At 43.2% G+C, this 17,576-nt stretch overlaps 1 protein-coding gene across 1 annotated transcript in view; it reads right to left on the reverse strand.

Moving 5' to 3' along the window:
- Window positions 1-2,493: 2,493 nt before the first annotated feature.
- DNAH3 (dynein axonemal heavy chain 3) overlaps window positions 2,494-17,576 on the reverse strand; it is a 234,734-nt gene continuing 219,651 nt past the window's right edge. The window contains 6 exon segments of the mRNA XM_069570315.1: window positions 2,494-2,891; window positions 7,131-7,268; window positions 8,276-8,480; window positions 12,638-12,780; window positions 15,065-15,232; window positions 16,033-16,187. Of these exon segments, the coding sequence (XP_069426416.1) occupies window positions 2,538-2,891; window positions 7,131-7,268; window positions 8,276-8,480; window positions 12,638-12,780; window positions 15,065-15,232; window positions 16,033-16,187 (1,163 nt within the window). The 3' untranslated portion in view covers window positions 2,494-2,537.

The following is a 17,576-nucleotide window of genomic DNA, read 5'->3' on the forward strand; positions in this document are numbered from 1 at the left end:
CAATATAAGGCCTGTGAACTCAAGCCAGCTACTTTATCTGGTGGTCAGTCAGTGAAACAATGACCTGTTCTTGGAATGGAGGAAAAACTAGCTGTGCTGAACTGAGTGAAACATGACTTGCTGTCCCCATCATGATCCCTTTCTAAGTAACTCAAGGTGATTTTGAATATGCAATTTTTATCTTACTCTATGAGAAGTAGAAATCATCCTTCCTCCAAAATGGAAGGACTCCTCCAAAATGAAAGTCCATCTAATTGCTAGTTAACTTCTAAGTACCTTCTGTGTGCCAGGAATCTTAAGCTAAATGTGAATTATATATGCCTACCTGCCTTTGCAAAGATGCATACTCTATTACACAAAATCATAATTTCCTCCCAAACTTTCCATGAAACCTACTTGTTTATAATAACTTTTTCTCTTTAACCCCCTATTAAATCTTCTTTGGTCTTTTGGAAGCATCCCCTACACCCCCTCTTTTAATGACATTTTCTTCCAAGGCTGACAAGGACTGAAAACTATTTACTCAAGAGCCAGATTTTTAGAGAGAGAGAACTAGCTTGGTGACAAGGTTTGTCTGATGTCATCTGCTGAGCTATTTTTAGACAGGGCCCACAGCTTCTCACAGAGCTGATCTCTGGCTGTTCCTGCTCCAGAGTTCCAGCCTCTAATTCACCAGGACTTCTGAAGAACCTACTGCACTTTCCCAGAGGGAAATTTTTTTTAATTACAAAAATTTAATCCATCACATACAAACGTTCTGTCCCTTGACCGCTGAGGAATGAAACAGTCCCTGCCTCCATCAGCTTTTTGCTGCTGAAGCTGGAGTTAGATAACTGTAATTGAATTTCAGTTGTCCTTTTAGCAACCTCTTTACTGCCTTATCATTTGCAGTCTGACTTACCTCAACCAGTCCAAGATTTCAGGGATTTGGGTTCCTGCCCACTTTTCCATCTCATATGACTTAACAATCTATTTGAAATAATAGACAATATGGCAGTTCTACCTATCTGTTAATTCTGATCTTTTTTCCCTCAATTGGAAAAAGTTACGTTTCTTTAAAAAAAATAGCTTTTGAGCCATGTACTTAGAGCTGAGAAAAAGTGTCTCCTCCTCACTCTTTATTGCCCACTGGCAAGATTTGGAGAACCACCTCCCCCCCAGCCCCGCCCTGCTTTTGCACTTAAGATCGATTAGATCATTTGCTGACCTCAGAATTCAGAATCCTCAATCAGAATTTGATTGACTCCATGTTGCCATGAAGAAACAAGTTTCCTGAAATATGTTTTTGTGGTTCTCAGAAGCTTTGTTCAAGAAAAACAGTCCAAGTCAGAACGTTTCTTCTGGTGAAGAAGCTGGGAAGCCAGGCCAGACATATTAAGATTCACAAAGTCTTATGTCTTTGCTCATCTGTGAACTGACCAGTGGAATGCCTTTGGTAGCCATTAGAGCCAAAGAGCTACATGAGAGTTAGTTGAGAATACATCAAGAATTTTGTTTTTATCTCCTTTGGGATTCTTCTTCCAGCTGGCCCTGGGGAGAAATAGTGATAAACTAAAAATTTCTTGGATATGGTTGTTGGAACTACACATCTCCTCTAAAATTCCACATCACAGTATACCCAAGTCCTCAAGAAGGAGGCAGCACGAAGCAGTGAAAAATGAATGGGTTCTAGAGCCAGACAGACCTTGGCTCAAAACCTGGCTCCTCAGTGTGAAAGAACTGGGTGATCGTAGACAAGATACTTAGTCTTCCTGAGCTTCTACAGAGGAAGACAATCATAGGAACAGGCAGGATATCTAAAAGCCCAAGGATAAACCATGGCAAGCAACAAATAACGGTTCTCTCATGTCTCCTTTCTTTGATATTTCTGCCCATCTGTGTAAGCTAGTGAAGAAGAATTTGGGTACCACTGGCTAGCTGTAAAATTGAACTAGTTACTTTTCTAAGCCTCCATTTTTGCATCACTGAAATGGAGACAAGAGTGAGTATAACTCAGTCACTAAGTCATGTCTTAGCAACACTCTTTGCAACACCATGGACTGCAGCACACCAGGCTTCCCTGTCCTTCACTATCTCCAGAGTTTGATCAAATTCATGTCCATTGAGTTGGTGATACTATCTAACAGACTAGTAGAGAAGCAATTAAAATTCAGTGACAGTTATGGCAAAATAATAGGAAAAAAAAAAATCAAAGAGCTTAGCCAGGGACCTTAGTGACTCAAGGTCTAGGCTGAAGAATCCTATTGCCTATATTCAAAACTAGGCTCCACTATTTTAGTAACTACCTGACTTGGAGAATATTACTTTCTCTATATCTTGGTTTCTGCACCCATAAAGTAAGGATAATAACCTACTTTATAGGAGTGTGCTAAGATACCTAGATCATGGCAAGTGCTCCATTAATATAACTGTCATCATCATTGGGGCTTCCCTGGTGATCAGCATCATACCAAGTGACTCTCAAGAAAGGAAAGCTATACATCAGTCAAGAATGATACTCTTTTTATTTTTTATTTTCTCTGTTGAGACACATGCCATCAATTATCTAGCTGGCACAGAGAGGCAACTCCTCGGTTTATCCAGTGCTTCTGAGGCCTGTCAGTTGGGAGTTCAATGGATAGGACATAGTTGGTGGAGTGCCCTGTTGTGGAGAGGGTACCTCTCCTGGCACTTGTTTTGTAGACTGGACACACATAAATGTTCTGATGCAGAAACATTGCACTTTCCCCAGGTTTCAGCCAAATGATGGGTAATGGATCATAGAGGATTTTGGGGAAAGACTCCCCGATCTGCATCTTTTTCCTGTCCCAACGGGCACCTTCTAAGAAGAGTCCTTTTATGTAGGCCCCATCTTCTGGGTTACTCTCCATGACTGTTTCTTGTGTGGTTACCTGAAAGACAGGAAGCTGTGAGTTCCATTGTTACCTGCCATTTTCCTAAATGAGGCAGCATTAAGAGACTGAAAAGGTAAAAACTGGCTTTACTGTCTGTCTCCCAGGACACTGAGACTTCTCTGATAATATTCCTACATGCTACATGGGCCATGTCTGATTTCCAGTCAACAAGAACCAGGAGGCCACATTAACTATTACCTACCTTAGTGGCCTTGTATAATCTTTCCCCTTTCTGAATATGGATCTGTAAAGTGAGGGGTTAGATTCAGCTGCATGCTGGTAAAATAGTTCTCTAGTAGAAAAAGTAAAACTTTGATTTATAGTTTCTGTCAATTTCTGTGGTGTGAAGAGCCCCACCATGATCAATTTCAGCATATCCATTATTTAACAACCACCTGTAGCTGGCTCTGGTGAGTTAGTATGAGCCAGCCCTAGCACACCATTGTTTAGATTCGGAGCTGATAAACTTCTTTAAGATTGTGGAGTAGAAGGACGTGTGCTCATCTTCTCTTGTGAGAACATGAAAATCATAACTAGCTGCTGTGAACAACCATTGACAGGAGAATGTAGTATCCCACAAGAAAAAAAAAACAAAAAACAAAAACGCCGCATCCAAGGGCAAAGGAGAGGCCCTGACAAGATGGTAGAAAGGGCAAAATCACATTTAGAATCAAACCTCAGACCTGCCAGAGATGCTTGGAGGGCACAAACAACCTTGTGCGCACCAGGACCAAGGGAAAGGAGCAGTGACCCCCACAAGAGATAGCCAGACCTGCCTTTGAGTGTTTGAGTGTTCTTCTGCAGAGGCACAGGTCAGCAGTGGCCTGCTACGGGGACAGGGCCTCTGGCGGCAGCAGACCTGGGAGGCATGGTATGTGACATAAGTCCTTTTGGAGGAGGTTGCCATTAGCTCCACTATAGAGCCATCAAGCAGACGCCCCACAAACTGTAGAACACTTATTACCAAAGAAGTTCTCACACTGTTGCAAAAGTTCTAGGGCCCTCAACAGATTTCCCAATCTGGGGATCCAGCGAAAGGACTGAGAACCCCCAGGAATTAGACTTTGAAGGCCAGTGGGATTTGATTACAGAAATTCCACAGGACTGGGGAAACAAACACTTGGAGGGCACAAACAAAAGCTTGTGTGCACCAGGACGCAGGAGAAAGGGGCAGCTACCCCACAAGAGACTGAGCCAAACATGCCTGTGAGTGTCCTGGAGTCTCCGGCGGAGGCGTGGGTTGACAGTGGCCTGCCGTGAGGTCAGGGGCACCGACTACAACAGTCCTGGGAGCTGTGGTGTGCTGGCAGTAAGTACTTTAGAAGGAGGTCACCATTACCGCCATTACCTCTACCATAGTGTGGCCTCAGGCCAAACCACAGGGAGGGAACACACTGTGTTGTCCCCACCACCACCACCCCCCGCCCCCCATCAGCAGAAAATTAAAGATTTACTGAGCATGGCCCCACCTACCAAAGCAAGACCCAGTTTTCCCCACAGCCATTAGGAAGCGTCCACAAGCCTGTTATCCTCATTCATCAGAGGGCAGACGGAATGAAAACTGATCACGTGGACCACAGCCTTGTCTAACTCAATGAAACTATGAGCCATGCCGTGTAGGGCCACCCAAGATGGATGGGTCATGGTGGAGAGTTCTGACAAAACATGGTCCACTGGAGAAGGGAATGGTAAACCACTTCAGTATTCTTGCTTTGAGAACCTGAGGGTGTTAACAGCCTTGGTATGAGGTCCCCAAGCTGTAGGAGGAAATAAATTGCAAGTGGCAGACTTTTTTCCCTTCTCTGTTGACAACACCTGATTCTGCCTGAACTAAACTTTTCTCAGACCTTGAGCTAACCAGTGCTGCTTTATTATGAAAATGTTTTTCTTAAGCAATGTTAATGAAACTATGTATTTGCTTTAGAATTGCCTTTCTTCAAATTGGTTCCACCTAAGACTTTTTTTTTTTTCCAAAGCTTGGGCTGATAATGACTCAACAACCAGTATTCATGTCAATTACTTTATGGCTGGGGGATGACACACCTTGTGCCATTCTATCTCAAAATGTATATTGTGGGAGAGGGGCCTGGTGAAACTCCCTTAGACTGGAGGTGTCTCTCTTCTGATTAGAAAATTGCTAACAGACATAAAATGCCTTGCTAAAAACTAGCAAGCGGGTACTCTCTGTCCCCTTCTGATGTATATATCAGAAGCTTTCCCTATCTCTATTATACTTTAAAAAAACTTAGCCATACAAAAAGCTCCGAGTAGTCAAGACTTGTCTCTAGCCCCAGATTGAAATCCTCTCCAATGTCATGAATCCCAGGGTAACACATGGCTTGCAGCCACAACCTTTCAAACACCATAAGTATATGAAAAGACAAAAAGATATAACACTGAAAGATGAAATCTCCAGGTCGGTAGGTGCCTGATATGCTACTGAAGAAGATCAGAGAAACAGCTCCATAAGGAGTGAAGAGTTTGAGGCAAAGTGGAAAAAATGCCCAGTTGTGCATGTGTCTGGTGTTCAAAGTAAAATTTGATGCTATAAGGAACAATATTGCATAGGAACAGTGGAAAATTCTTAAAGAGATAATAATGCCAGACCCCCTACCTGCTTCCTGAGAAACCTATGCAGGTCAAGAAGGAATAGACATGGAACAACAAACTGGTTCAAAATTGGGAAAGGAGTATGTCAAGATTATGTATTGTCACCCTGCTTCTTTAACATATATGCAGAGTTCATCATGCGAAATGCTGGGCTGGATGGAACACAAGCTGGAATCAAGATTGCCAGGAGAAATATACTACCCTTATGGTAGAAAGCAAAGAGGAACTGAAGAGCCTCTTGATGAAGGTGAAAGAGGAGAGTGAAAAAGCTGGCTTAAAATTCAGTATTCAAAAAAGTAAGATCATGGCATTTGGTCCTATCACTTCATGGCAAATAGTTGGGGAAACAATGGAAACAGTAACAGACTTTATTTTCTTTGGCTCCAAACTCACTGCAGATGGTGACAGCAGCCATGAAATTAAAAGACGCTTGCTCTTTGGAAGAAAGATTTGACAAACCTAAACAGCATATTAAAAAGCAGAGACACTACCTTTCCAACAAAGGTCCATATAGTCAAAGCTATGGTGTTTCCACTATTCACATATGGATGTGAGAGTTGGACTATAAAGAAGCCTGAGCACCAAAGAATTGATGCTTTTGAAGTGTGGTGTTGCAGAAGACTCTTGAGACTCCCTTGGACTGCAAGGAGATCAAATCAGTGAATCCTAAAGGAAATTAACCCTGAATATTCAATGGAAGGACTGATGTTGAAGCTCCAATACTTTGGCTACCTGATACAAAGAGCAGACTCATTACAGAAAACCCTGATGGTGGGAAAGATTGAAGGCAGGAGGAGAAGGGGACGACAGAGGACGAGATGGTTGGATGGTACCACTGACTTAATGGACATGAGTTTGAGCAAGCTCTGGGAGGTGGTGAAGGACAGGGAAGCCTGGTGTGCATCCATGGGGTTCCTAAGAGTCAGACACAACTGAGTGACTGAACAACAACAAGAAAGGCCAGTCAAGTTCATTTATAAACTAAACTAATATCTAAGGCAATTAGTTTGCGATGTCTGGATGAGATGATCTCAAAGGATCTTTCCATAAAATTTAAAATTCTACAATGTTCTATTAAAGTCTGTCTACTCCTTTCTCTCCAAACATAGGTTGGGTGATTCTTGACTATTGGCATCCTTTGACTTTAAGCAAAGCCCTACACAAGACCTTTAACATCCTTCCAAATGAAAAGTCCACCATGTTGAATAGACAGTATGGAATATGCTTTCATTGTTTTTGGTACAACTGTGGCAGAGTTTTCCTCTGGAAAGATTCCCTTTTTATATACACAAGAGACAAAGCATTGGGAATCCTCTGGTTCTGTTGGGGATAACTTTGGAGCTACTTTGCTGCTGCTGCTGCTACAGCTGCTAAGTCACTTCAGTCGTGTCAGACTCTGTGTGACTCCTTAGACGGCAGACCACCAGGCTCCTCCATCTCTGGGATTCTCCAGGCAAAAATACTGGAGTGAGTTGCCATTTCTTTCTCCTTGGAGCTACTTTAAGTCATGCTAAATACTTCATTTGTATCATCTCAGAAGTATTTGAACCTTAACACATCTAAATGTTTGGACTCAAGGCAATGGACAACACTGCTTTGAGCTGTTGTACCCTAAAATGCCCCTACCTCAAACTCAAATCCAATGTGATCAATGGGGATGGTGTATTTCCGAGCATAATTCTGAGAGACTCCTGTCAAAAAAGACTGTGTAAAGTAGAATCCAGAGATCCAAAAGACCACAGGAGGTCCATTGTCAATCCATTCCTAGAGAACCACAGAAATAAAAATGCAAAATCAGTAATACATCAAAGATAGTTCAAAGGCAATAATAAAAATGAGTCCCATGAAGAAATAGGCTTTTTCTCATTTTTCTGGAAACAGGCAGACTTTGTAGTCTTATCTTCTATTTTCCTTTATCTTCTATTTTCCCAGTTTGAAGTAGAAAGCACTGGTGCAAGCTGGTGTTAGGGATACAGTAGAGAGTAGAAGGGACTATAGCAGTACAGAATATATGTCTTGTCTAAGCAACAGCTACTCAATTCCAGCAGTAGTTGTCATGCAGGTATGCAGGTCCATTGATTCAGGTCTTCCTTTTTTTGCAAGAAAATATCTGTATTTTATATGTAATAATCCAGTATTTATATGCTAGCTCAAAGTTTAATTTTTTTAATATTTTAAAAATTGTATTTATTTTCATTGCTGCACAAACTTGCCTCTGGTTGCAGCAAGCAGGTGCTACTCTCTAGTTGAGGAGCACAGGCTCTAGGGTGCTTGGCCTTCAGTAGTTGTGGCACATGGGGTCCATAGTTGTGGCTCCCAGGCTCTAGAGCGCAGGCTCAACAGTTGTGGTGAATCAGTTTAGTTGCTTCAACTGCATGTGGGATCTTCCTGGATCAGGGATCGATCCACTGTCTCCTTCACTGACAGGCAGATTCTTTACCACTGAGCCACCAGGGAAGCCCTCAGATTTTTAAATTACCAGGTAGCCAAACGAAATCTATCTATTAGCCCATGAGCTGTATGTAGCCCATGAGACACCGGTTTGTGGCATTTATTCTCATTCCTACTCCTGCCTTTATAGGCTATAAACTTTTCAAGGACTTTGAAAGTCTCCCTCCTGTCCGCAACCCTAGTAAGAGTTTCCAGAAGGTGCTCAATCCAGGATGCTCTGTGGCTACCCTATCCCCTTCCACCTCTAACCTGTCATTCCAGAATGTCCTCTCCACCTGAATGAGAATCCCAGGTGCCCAGTTACCCTGATTCCGAGGTACCTGGAAGAAGGCCAGGCGGGCTAGCAGGTCAGCCACATAGCCTCCCAGGGGCTTCAGTGATGGGTAGGACTTTGCCATCCACATGGCTGGCACTTTACCCACAAGCATGCTACTGAAGACATCCTCCAGCTCTGAGGACATCAGAACCTGCCCTTTAATTGCTCGGCCAAGATCGATGAGGCTTCTGTGAACCACTTCTGTCAGTCTGCAAGAACAAAGGAGAAGACTCAGCCTGGCTCTCCAATGACCTCATTCTACCCCAAGTGCACTGACTCCAAGTCTCCTTTTACTTTTCCTCCCTTTAAAAAGTCAGATAATATACGTTCATGAGAGAAGAATTGTAAAGATGAGAAAAAATTCAATCACCACCTAAAGATAACTCTGATGTATATCTTTCTAGATTTTTCTATATGTAAACACAAATTATTTTTAATGGGATTACATATATATATATGTAATTTGTTTTTCTCTCTTAGCATAAAGGGAACATCTTTCTTATTCAATAGAGACCTACCTAAAATCATCCTTTTTAATGACTGCAAGGTGTTCCATTTTATCTAATTATTCCTCTTGCTGAAACATATTATTTCTAGATTGTTGTTACTGTAAATAACATTACTAGAAGGCAATGGCAACCCACTCCAGTACTCTTGCCTGGAAACTCCCATGGATGGAGGAGCCTGGTAGGCTGCAGTCCATGGGGTCGCAAAGAGTTGGACACAACTGAGTGACTTCACTTTCACTTTTCACTTTCGTGCATTGGAGAAGGAAATGGCAACCCACTCCAATGTTCTTGCCTGGAGAATCCCCGGGACGGGGGAACCTAGTGGGCTGCCGTCTATGGGGCTGCACAGAGTCGGACACGACTGAAGCGACTTAGCAGCTTAGTAAAAGCAGAACTTCTGGGTCAAAGGGTAATGCAGTTTTAAGGCTTCTTCTTTGTTTTAAAAACAAAATTCTTTTTATAGACTATGAGGTTCATGCCTTCCTGAGAAAAGGCAGCTGAAGAGCAGCCTAAAAGATTCTAAGATCATCTGCCTTTGGCTCTGGCCTCTATTATGGGGACTCACCAAGTCCGGGGGGAACTGAGAGTGCCAAAGAATCTGCTACCAGAGAGAGCTTGTCATGTCCAGAGATTTATGGACTCCTAGCCAAATGGACATGAGAATGCTTAAACCCAAGAAACAGATCCCTGAATGTGCAACCATTAAACATTTATATGAAGAGGAATTTAAGGTTCAAACACGTTATTGGTGTATATACTTGGCTGAGGGGTTAAGAGCAAAACTACCCTCTGAGGGATTATACCACAGACCTCTATTACACCTAAAGAGCTACTTGCAAAAGTTCTATTTCTATTCTTGCAACTATGAGCTCTGCTGGTTTCAAGATTTTTAGTACTCAAGGAGGAAAGTTTGCCTGAGAAGACGCAATAATGGTTCCCCTGAACTGGAAGCTGAACTGTCATTCTGGGCTTCTCATACTACTAGGTGAATAGGCAAAAAAAAAAAAAAAAGAGGGTAATGGGAAGGTATGTTGCAGTATTGCCCAACGTAATTAATCCTGAGCACCACTGAAATATAAGTGCTGTTACCCTCTTCTCTTATATTATAATGGCCAGTGGTAGAGGCTAGTGAAAGTAATTCAGTTGTGTCTGAGTCTTTGCAATCCCATGGACAGCACAGTCCATGGAATTCTCCAGGCCAGAATACTGGAGTGGGTAGCCTGTTCCCTTCTCCAAGGGATCTTCCCAACCCAGGGATCAAACCCAGGTCTCCTGCATTGCAGGTGGATTCTTTACCAGCTGAGCCACCAGGGAAGCCCACGAATACTGGAGTGGGTAAGCCTATCCCTTCTCCAGTGGATCTTCCTGACCCAGGAATTGAAGCGGGGTCTCCTGCATTGCAGGCGGATTCTTTACCAACTGAGCTACTAGGAAAGCCCAAAGGCTAGTGAAGGTGACTGTAATCACCAAGAGCTCCAATGACCTTAGGGGCAAATGAGTGGCAGAGGAGGAAAGTCATTGGCCTGGTGTCCGGATGAATGAGGACTGCATCCTATCATACCAAGGTATTGACTCAAGTAGTCAGCAACCTTGACTCACACTCTATTTTGCTTGGTCACCCATATGGCCAACTGACTATTGACTCTAGAGAGTAACACTAAAACTAAGAGGGTCAATCAATTCTTAGATGAAATTCTTCCAGTTTCCTTGTCTTTCAGAGTCAGGGCTATCCCTATAACTAAGCAATGACCATTGAGCAAAAACGGAGACAGCAGCATTTAGAGTCTGTGGTCGCAGGTTCAGACATTTGGTGTATGTGCTTGGTTGAGGAGCCAATGGGGCAAAGTTACCATCTGTGGGATTATGACTGAATGCCTCTAAGTCAGAATCTCACCCAGGTGGAAGGATATGGCAGCGCCAAGGGAGTATCGGCTGTCCTCGGATAGCTGGTCCCCCACTGTCCCTGCCAGCGGGCTTCCAGCAGCATTCCTGGGGGCATGGTGTGGTGCGCCCTGCTGTGCATCAGGACTGGGGTCCGGTGCAGACAGCCTTTTGTCCTGGGATATGGGGCATGGCTGGGAAGGCAGGTGCCCCCTCGCCCTACCACACTGTTGTTGGGGAACCTGGTGCTAAACCATTCCCTGGATGATCTGCTTCTGGTTCTGGGTTTATTACATAGCAGAGCAGCTCCCTCACTGCAATCTATTGAAAGTCAGCCCTTGACACAAGGGTTTGTAATAATAAAATTAGAGGAAAACAATGAGAATAAAATATTAATTAAAAAATTTTAAAAACAAAATAAAAATAGAGTATGTAGAGCAGCAAGAACCTTGACCTGAAGGTGAAAGAGATGAGTTCTTATCTCTCCTAGATGGTGTTTTGGAATGCTTTCAGTTTTGACTATCTAGAAATCAAATCAAGGTGATCCCACTGGGCTCTGTGCTCTGGAGGAGAAATGAGGGGGAACTAGAATAGAAAGCCAGAGGCCCTTAGCCCCATGCCATCTTATAATAGCCATTCCTTGCCCCTGGAGTAGAAGCAATGGGTTGAACTCCCCACCCTTTATATGTTTACCCTGATTTCACATACTGGCTAAGTGCAGAGGCTTTGGGATTGGTCTGAGTTCAAACTCAGTTCAGTCATTGAATCACTGTGTGACCTTGAACAAATTACTTAGCCTTTCTGGGTCTCAGTTTTCTCATCTGTAAAACAATAGCAGAGGGATTACTAATTGTGCATGTTTTAAAAGACTATTGTGTTCTATACATATGTCTCGTTTGCTCTCTCGCATACAGGGTTATCATTACCGTCTTTCTAAATTCCATACATATGTGTTAGTATACTGTATTGGTGTTTTTCTTTCTGGCTTATCTGTATAATAGGCTCCAGTTTCATCCACCTCATTAGAACTGATTCAAATGTATTCTCTTTAATGGCTGAGTAATACTCCATTGTGTATATGTATCACAGCTTTCTTATCCATTCATCTACTGATGGACATCTAGGTTGCTTCCATGTCCTGGCTATTATAAACAGTGCTTCAGTGAACACTGGGGTACACGTAATACAATATTATAAAGTTAAAAAAAATGATAATAATAAATGATAAATGGTTAAAAAATAAAATATAATATAATATGTAAAATGCCAATTATTTTTTAAAAAATTGCCATGTGTTAAACAACCTTACTGGACAATAAAGAAATAGTTCAAATAAATATAAAACTGAAAAAAAAAAGACTATTGTGTGATTTGAATGCAAAGGCTTGAGTACTTGGAGCCATATCTGGTAATAAAGGCTCAATAAAAGTGGCTTTAATGATTTCTTTCACTATTAGCCTAATGGTTTTAACCCCACTTTACAGATGTCACATGAATGAATAAGAGCAAATGAATAGAAGGAATGATTTAACCCTGGACCAAGACATGCTGCTGCTGCTAAGTCGCTTCAGTCATGTCCAACTCTGTGCGACCCCATAGACAGCAGCCCACCAGGCTCCCCCGTCCCTGGGATTCTCCAGGCAAGAACACGAGTGGGTTGCCATTTCCTTCTCCAATGCATGGAAGGGAAAAGTGAAAGTGAAGTCGCTTAGTTGTGTTAGACTCTTCACAACCCCATGGACTGCAGCCTACCAGGCTCCTCTGCCCATGGGATTTTCCAGGCAACAGTACTGGAGTGGGTTGCCATTGCCTTCTCCGAACACATGCTGGGATCCCCTATTTATATGCCTTCCTGCAGGTAGGGCAAACCAACTCTGCACAGCAACCTTTATCAAGTGTCCTTTCTAGTTACTGCCTATTAGATCCTTCCCCTCACACTCTAACTCCCAGGATCCAAGTAAGACCAGACAGCCCACCTGTTGAATCTGATGAGCTCTTGCCTTAGGACAGTGTTCATGGATTCTTCATAGACCACAGGGTACAACTTCATGACCAACTCCAAGTCAAATTCATTGGGAAGCTTGGAGAGTATGTCCTGGGCCAGCTCCTCAACCACTTCCTTAAAGTGTAAGCATTAGAGAGGTGAATGAGAAACAAGGCCCCTGGGCTGGGACTTTGTCCAGGTAAACCTAAGGCAGTGAGCATTTGTCTTTCTAAACTTAGTCTATAGGAGCTTTTCGGAACTCTCCTACAGAAGCCAATTCTGCCTTGAAGGTACGGAGGTTACCCATGCTGGCCCCAGATTTAGGGAGGACATTGCCTCTAAGCCAAACAATTAGAGTCCTGTTCTCAGGGCCAGAGCGAAAGCCTGAGGGTTGGGTGGGAAATTCCTGCTTAGCCAGCCAGGTGGCCTCAGGGAAGTGCTGAACCCTGCAGAGCTCCTCCAGTCTTCAAGGTCACTCCTAGGAGACAATCTCCCAAGGCTCTCATAGCCAGCTCCTTAAGGCCAGCTCCTGGTACAGATGGGACTTTGCTCAGAGCCAGTGACATGGACATCTGGGAAAGCAGTAGACCATTCCTCAGCATTGAGCAAGAATAGCCCAGTGAATTTAGCCGAGTAAGGAATGGACAAGGCCTAGAGGAAGAGTAGGAAGAGGAGGAGTACGACCTGAATGTGGGAGAGACACACAGCCCTGCCATGCTGTGATTCTGGGAGGGTGGAATGTATATTTCTTCCCCCCTTCCCACTGTGAGAGGTATTTCCTTTCCTAAGTTGAGACACACAAACCAGGCTGCTTTATCTTCACATGTATTACCATTTATGGTCCTATGAACCAAATCAAGAAACCAAATTCAATCATCCCTTGGAATCCACTAGGAATTGGTTGCAGGACCAAAATCCACAAATGCTCAAGTCCCTTATGTAAAATGGTGTAGTATTTGCATATAGCCTACGCACACCTCTCCTTCCCTTCATACTTTAAATCATTTATAGATTACTTATATTACCTAAAACAATGTAAATGCTATGTAAATAGTGGTAAATACAATATAAACATCATGAAGTGAGGCAAATGCAAGTTTTTCTTTTTGGAACTTTCTGGAAATTTTTTTCTGAATATTTTCAATCTTGGTCAAACTCAAGGATGCAAAACCTGCAGATTTGCAAAGCCAACTGTATGCAAAATCCACAGCTGAGAAAAGTTGAACATGGGGTGGCTTAGAAGTTGGAGAAAAGAAGAGAAGGAAAAGAGAGAACAGGAGAGTCAGGAGATACGGTTTTGGATCTGGCACTGCTTCTGGGTTTATGAGTGCCTTGAAGTGGGTCATATCTTGTATGGCTCATTTTGCCCTCATCTGTAGACCAAGTGAAATGATCATCAGTTCAGTTCAGTTCAGTCACTCAGTTGTGTCCGACTCTTTGCGACCCCATGAATCGCAGCACGCCTGGCCTCCCTGTCCATCACCATCTCCCAGAGTTCACTCAAACTCATGTCCATCGAGTCAGTGATGCCATCCAGCCATCTCATCCTCGGTCATCCCCTTCTCCTCCTGCCTCCAATCCCTCCCAGCATCAGAGTCTTTTCCAATGAGTCAACTCTTCGCATGAGGTGACCAAAGTACTGGAGCTTCAGCTTTAGCATCATTCCTTCCAAAGAAATCCCAGGGTTGATCTCCTTCAGAATGGACTGGTTGGATCTCCTTGCAGTCCAAGGGACTCTCAAGAGTCTTCTCCAAAACAACAGTTCAAAAGCATCAATTCTTCGGAGCTCAGCTTTCTTCACAGTCATAGGAGGCACCCAAAATGATTCCAGGTGTCTCCAGGACTTGGAGAAATAATAGTGAATCACATGGTGAGAAAGTCACTCTCTTGTCAAGTTTTAGCCACCTTTTTCTTTTCATTCCCTTCAAGGAGAAAGTCTCAAGTCAGGTCAGGACTAATTAAATGCTCTGTAACACTTGTTGATCCTCCTCTTTGCCCGAGGAGCCAGCAAGACCTCAGCAGCAGCAGCTGGAAGAACCTAATAATGTTAAGCCTTCATTTTCTTTTTGCGGCTGTCATGACTTTATCAAAATGGTACTGGATTTGTTTTCACTTACGATCCTGATGTGCGGTTTCTAAAATGTTTTTAAGCAAAAGAGATTTGGTTTGAAATGTTATGTAAATGGCGTATAGATGATATGTGGCTATAACAATGAATCATGAAGGTTATATAGGAATGACTGACATTTTAAGAAACCAGCTCAGTATTTAAGGGCTCTCAACAGTAAGACCAGAGATCCATGCCTTTCCTCAGGGGTCTGCCACGCCTCCACTTTTCTTCCTTCTTCATCATCACCCATAATCCTGCATCCTCACTAGAGGGAAGATTGCCTAGGAAATTGAATTCAAGCCTGCTTACCTGAGGGGACTTGCCACTCCCTCCTGACTGCCTAGGGAGGGTCAGGAGCACCCCTTGAAATAGCTGGTTGGTTTCCTGGTTGTCTTTGGTGATGTCAGCGTTCTCATGGAGGCCAAACACTTCTGGGTGGGCTGTGATAGGGAGGTTCCTGAGATAGTCGATATACGACTGGAAAGAAAATCTTCAGTTAATGTAAGTTCAGGTTCTTGGGGTCCCACAGATAACCCAGGGTTTGGCCAGACCAGACCCACATAGAAATCACACTGTTTCGGTAGCACAGGCCATACACACACACATGCACACACCACCAGGGCCAAGACATCACAAGCTTTCCCTCCTGCAGGTTTCTGAACAGTGAGTATGAATACGAAGGTAGATGGGTTATCTTCCTGCTCCACCAGCAATCTTGGCTTTGGGGACAAAATTGGATTTGGATTCAGACAGAAATGGATTTGGGTCCTAGCTCCATCTTAAACTAATTGTGTAACCTTGAGCTATTCACCCGAAAGCCCAGTTTCCATATCTGCAAATGGGAAGATAAATGAGGTTATGAAGGAATAAAGCCTTGGTATATAACAGGTACTTGATAAAAGTAAGCCCTTTTCATCCTTCAGATCTCTTGTTTTCTTCTTCTGTTTATCATTCTCCCATCCAGTTTTTCTATCCCTCCCTGTGCCACCTTCTGAACCTTTGTTTCCAAGTAGCAGCTTCCAACCTGTTCACCAGCAAAGCTTCATCTTAACCATCCCTTCCCTTTTCCCCCAGATGGACCCCATATTTTGAAAGATCTTGTCTACCAAATGCCTAGGATTCACTAGATAGTAATACAGTCTATCTTGTAGGTTTTTTGAAGGATTTGAAATAGCTTATGGACCCAAGTCAGGAAACCCAAGCTATCCCTGGGCCCTCCTTGGATACAACTGCAACCCTAACGACATGGAGGCTGGCAAGCTCCTCCTGCCCCTTACCTGGTAGGAGCCATGAGGAGGGATGTAGTAAGTGTCTCCAGGAGCAAGAAAGTAATGGTCCTGCTCGATTTCCTTACAGTAGAACGTGGACAGAAGGGATAGCAGGAGCCTCCTATCTTTGTCATCCGTTACTCTGCCTCCATAATTACATTCCCCTGGGGACAGCCAACAGAAGAAGTTGAATCCATAATGAACTTAGTCATTAATCTAAAACAGAGGATTCCTCCAGCCAACAATGAGACACAGGGCTGCTAAATACCATGCTCAGCTTAGTTTAAGACCAGGCCTTTATGGTATTATGGTTGCTACAAAAATAGTACATGTTCCTATATTAGAATTTAGAAAATAGCAATAAACTGAAACAAAGCAATGCTGTCACCAATTATTTCAACAAAGGTAACTGTTAACATTTAGGCATCTTCCAGATATTTGTCTGGACATTTGTGTATATGTGTACATATATGTGAAAAGCAGCATAGAAATGTGGTTCAGGGTAAGAACTGTGGCATGAGACAGTACTGAGGTCCAATTTCAGCCAATTTCTAGGCTGCAACTTTTGCCGCTTATTAGCAGTTTCTCATCTGTCAGTAAGAGATAACTGCATACCCATCTCACATGGTTGTGGTTAACAATACTTATAAAACATTTAGCACAATGCTTGGCATATAGAAGACATTCAATTACTGCTTTCACAAATTTAGAAAATTGAGATTATCCATAGATATGGCTCTCTTACCCCCATCCCCATCATCAACATCATTCTCCGTAGCTCAGGTTTCTACACTCAGATTTCTACAAAAAGAATTAGGTAATTCTTTTGAGGAGACAGCAACCCAGGATGCATTTTCTAGCTGGATCAGATTCAATAGTGTGTGTATTACCTGATATTTGGAAGTTGGGAACAACACATTGGTCTGAAAGAAAAAGACACATCTGTGTGTGTGTGTGTGTGTGTGTATGTGCATGTGCACACGTGCGCACATGCAAAACCTCTCCTGAAGGGTGGGTTCATTTCCAATTCCAACCATGCTAGGAAAGGGCAGGTCTATGGACATGAAGCAGGAAATATGACAAGTTGAAGAGGCCTCAGCTTCTTTTGGCATTGGAGGGGTCTAAATGACTAAGAGGAACATTTTGGTGGCTCATAACGGGAGAAGTAAGAGACTAAGGGGACGCTTATACCTACTGAGTAATAATTTGAGCCCTATGGAAACTGCTTTACCTTAAACCACCACCTAGATCTCTCTGTGTTGACTTCTCAGGCCTTTAGCAAAATTTAGCGTGAACATTACAGCTTGTCCCAGCTGTAAATAGGTTTATGGTGACACTAGGAGAGTGGTTCCCCGCTGAAGTCAGCCTGGCAGTGCTAGAAGGGACCAAAGAGGGACTGCAGGTGAAGGTAAACCTGAGGTGCAGGGTCATGGCTCAGGGTGCCACCACCACCCCCTCATCAGCAAAGTCTACCTCGGGGGGTACCCTTAAGGCCCTGGGTTTATGAGGGAAAGTGCATTTCTTTACTTATATATCTCTTCTTTACAGTAAGA

Source organism: Ovis canadensis, chromosome 24 (assembly GCF_042477335.2).
Source record: "Ovis canadensis isolate MfBH-ARS-UI-01 breed Bighorn chromosome 24, ARS-UI_OviCan_v2, whole genome shotgun sequence".
Classification (NCBI taxonomy): Eukaryota; Metazoa; Chordata; class Mammalia; order Artiodactyla; family Bovidae; genus Ovis; species Ovis canadensis.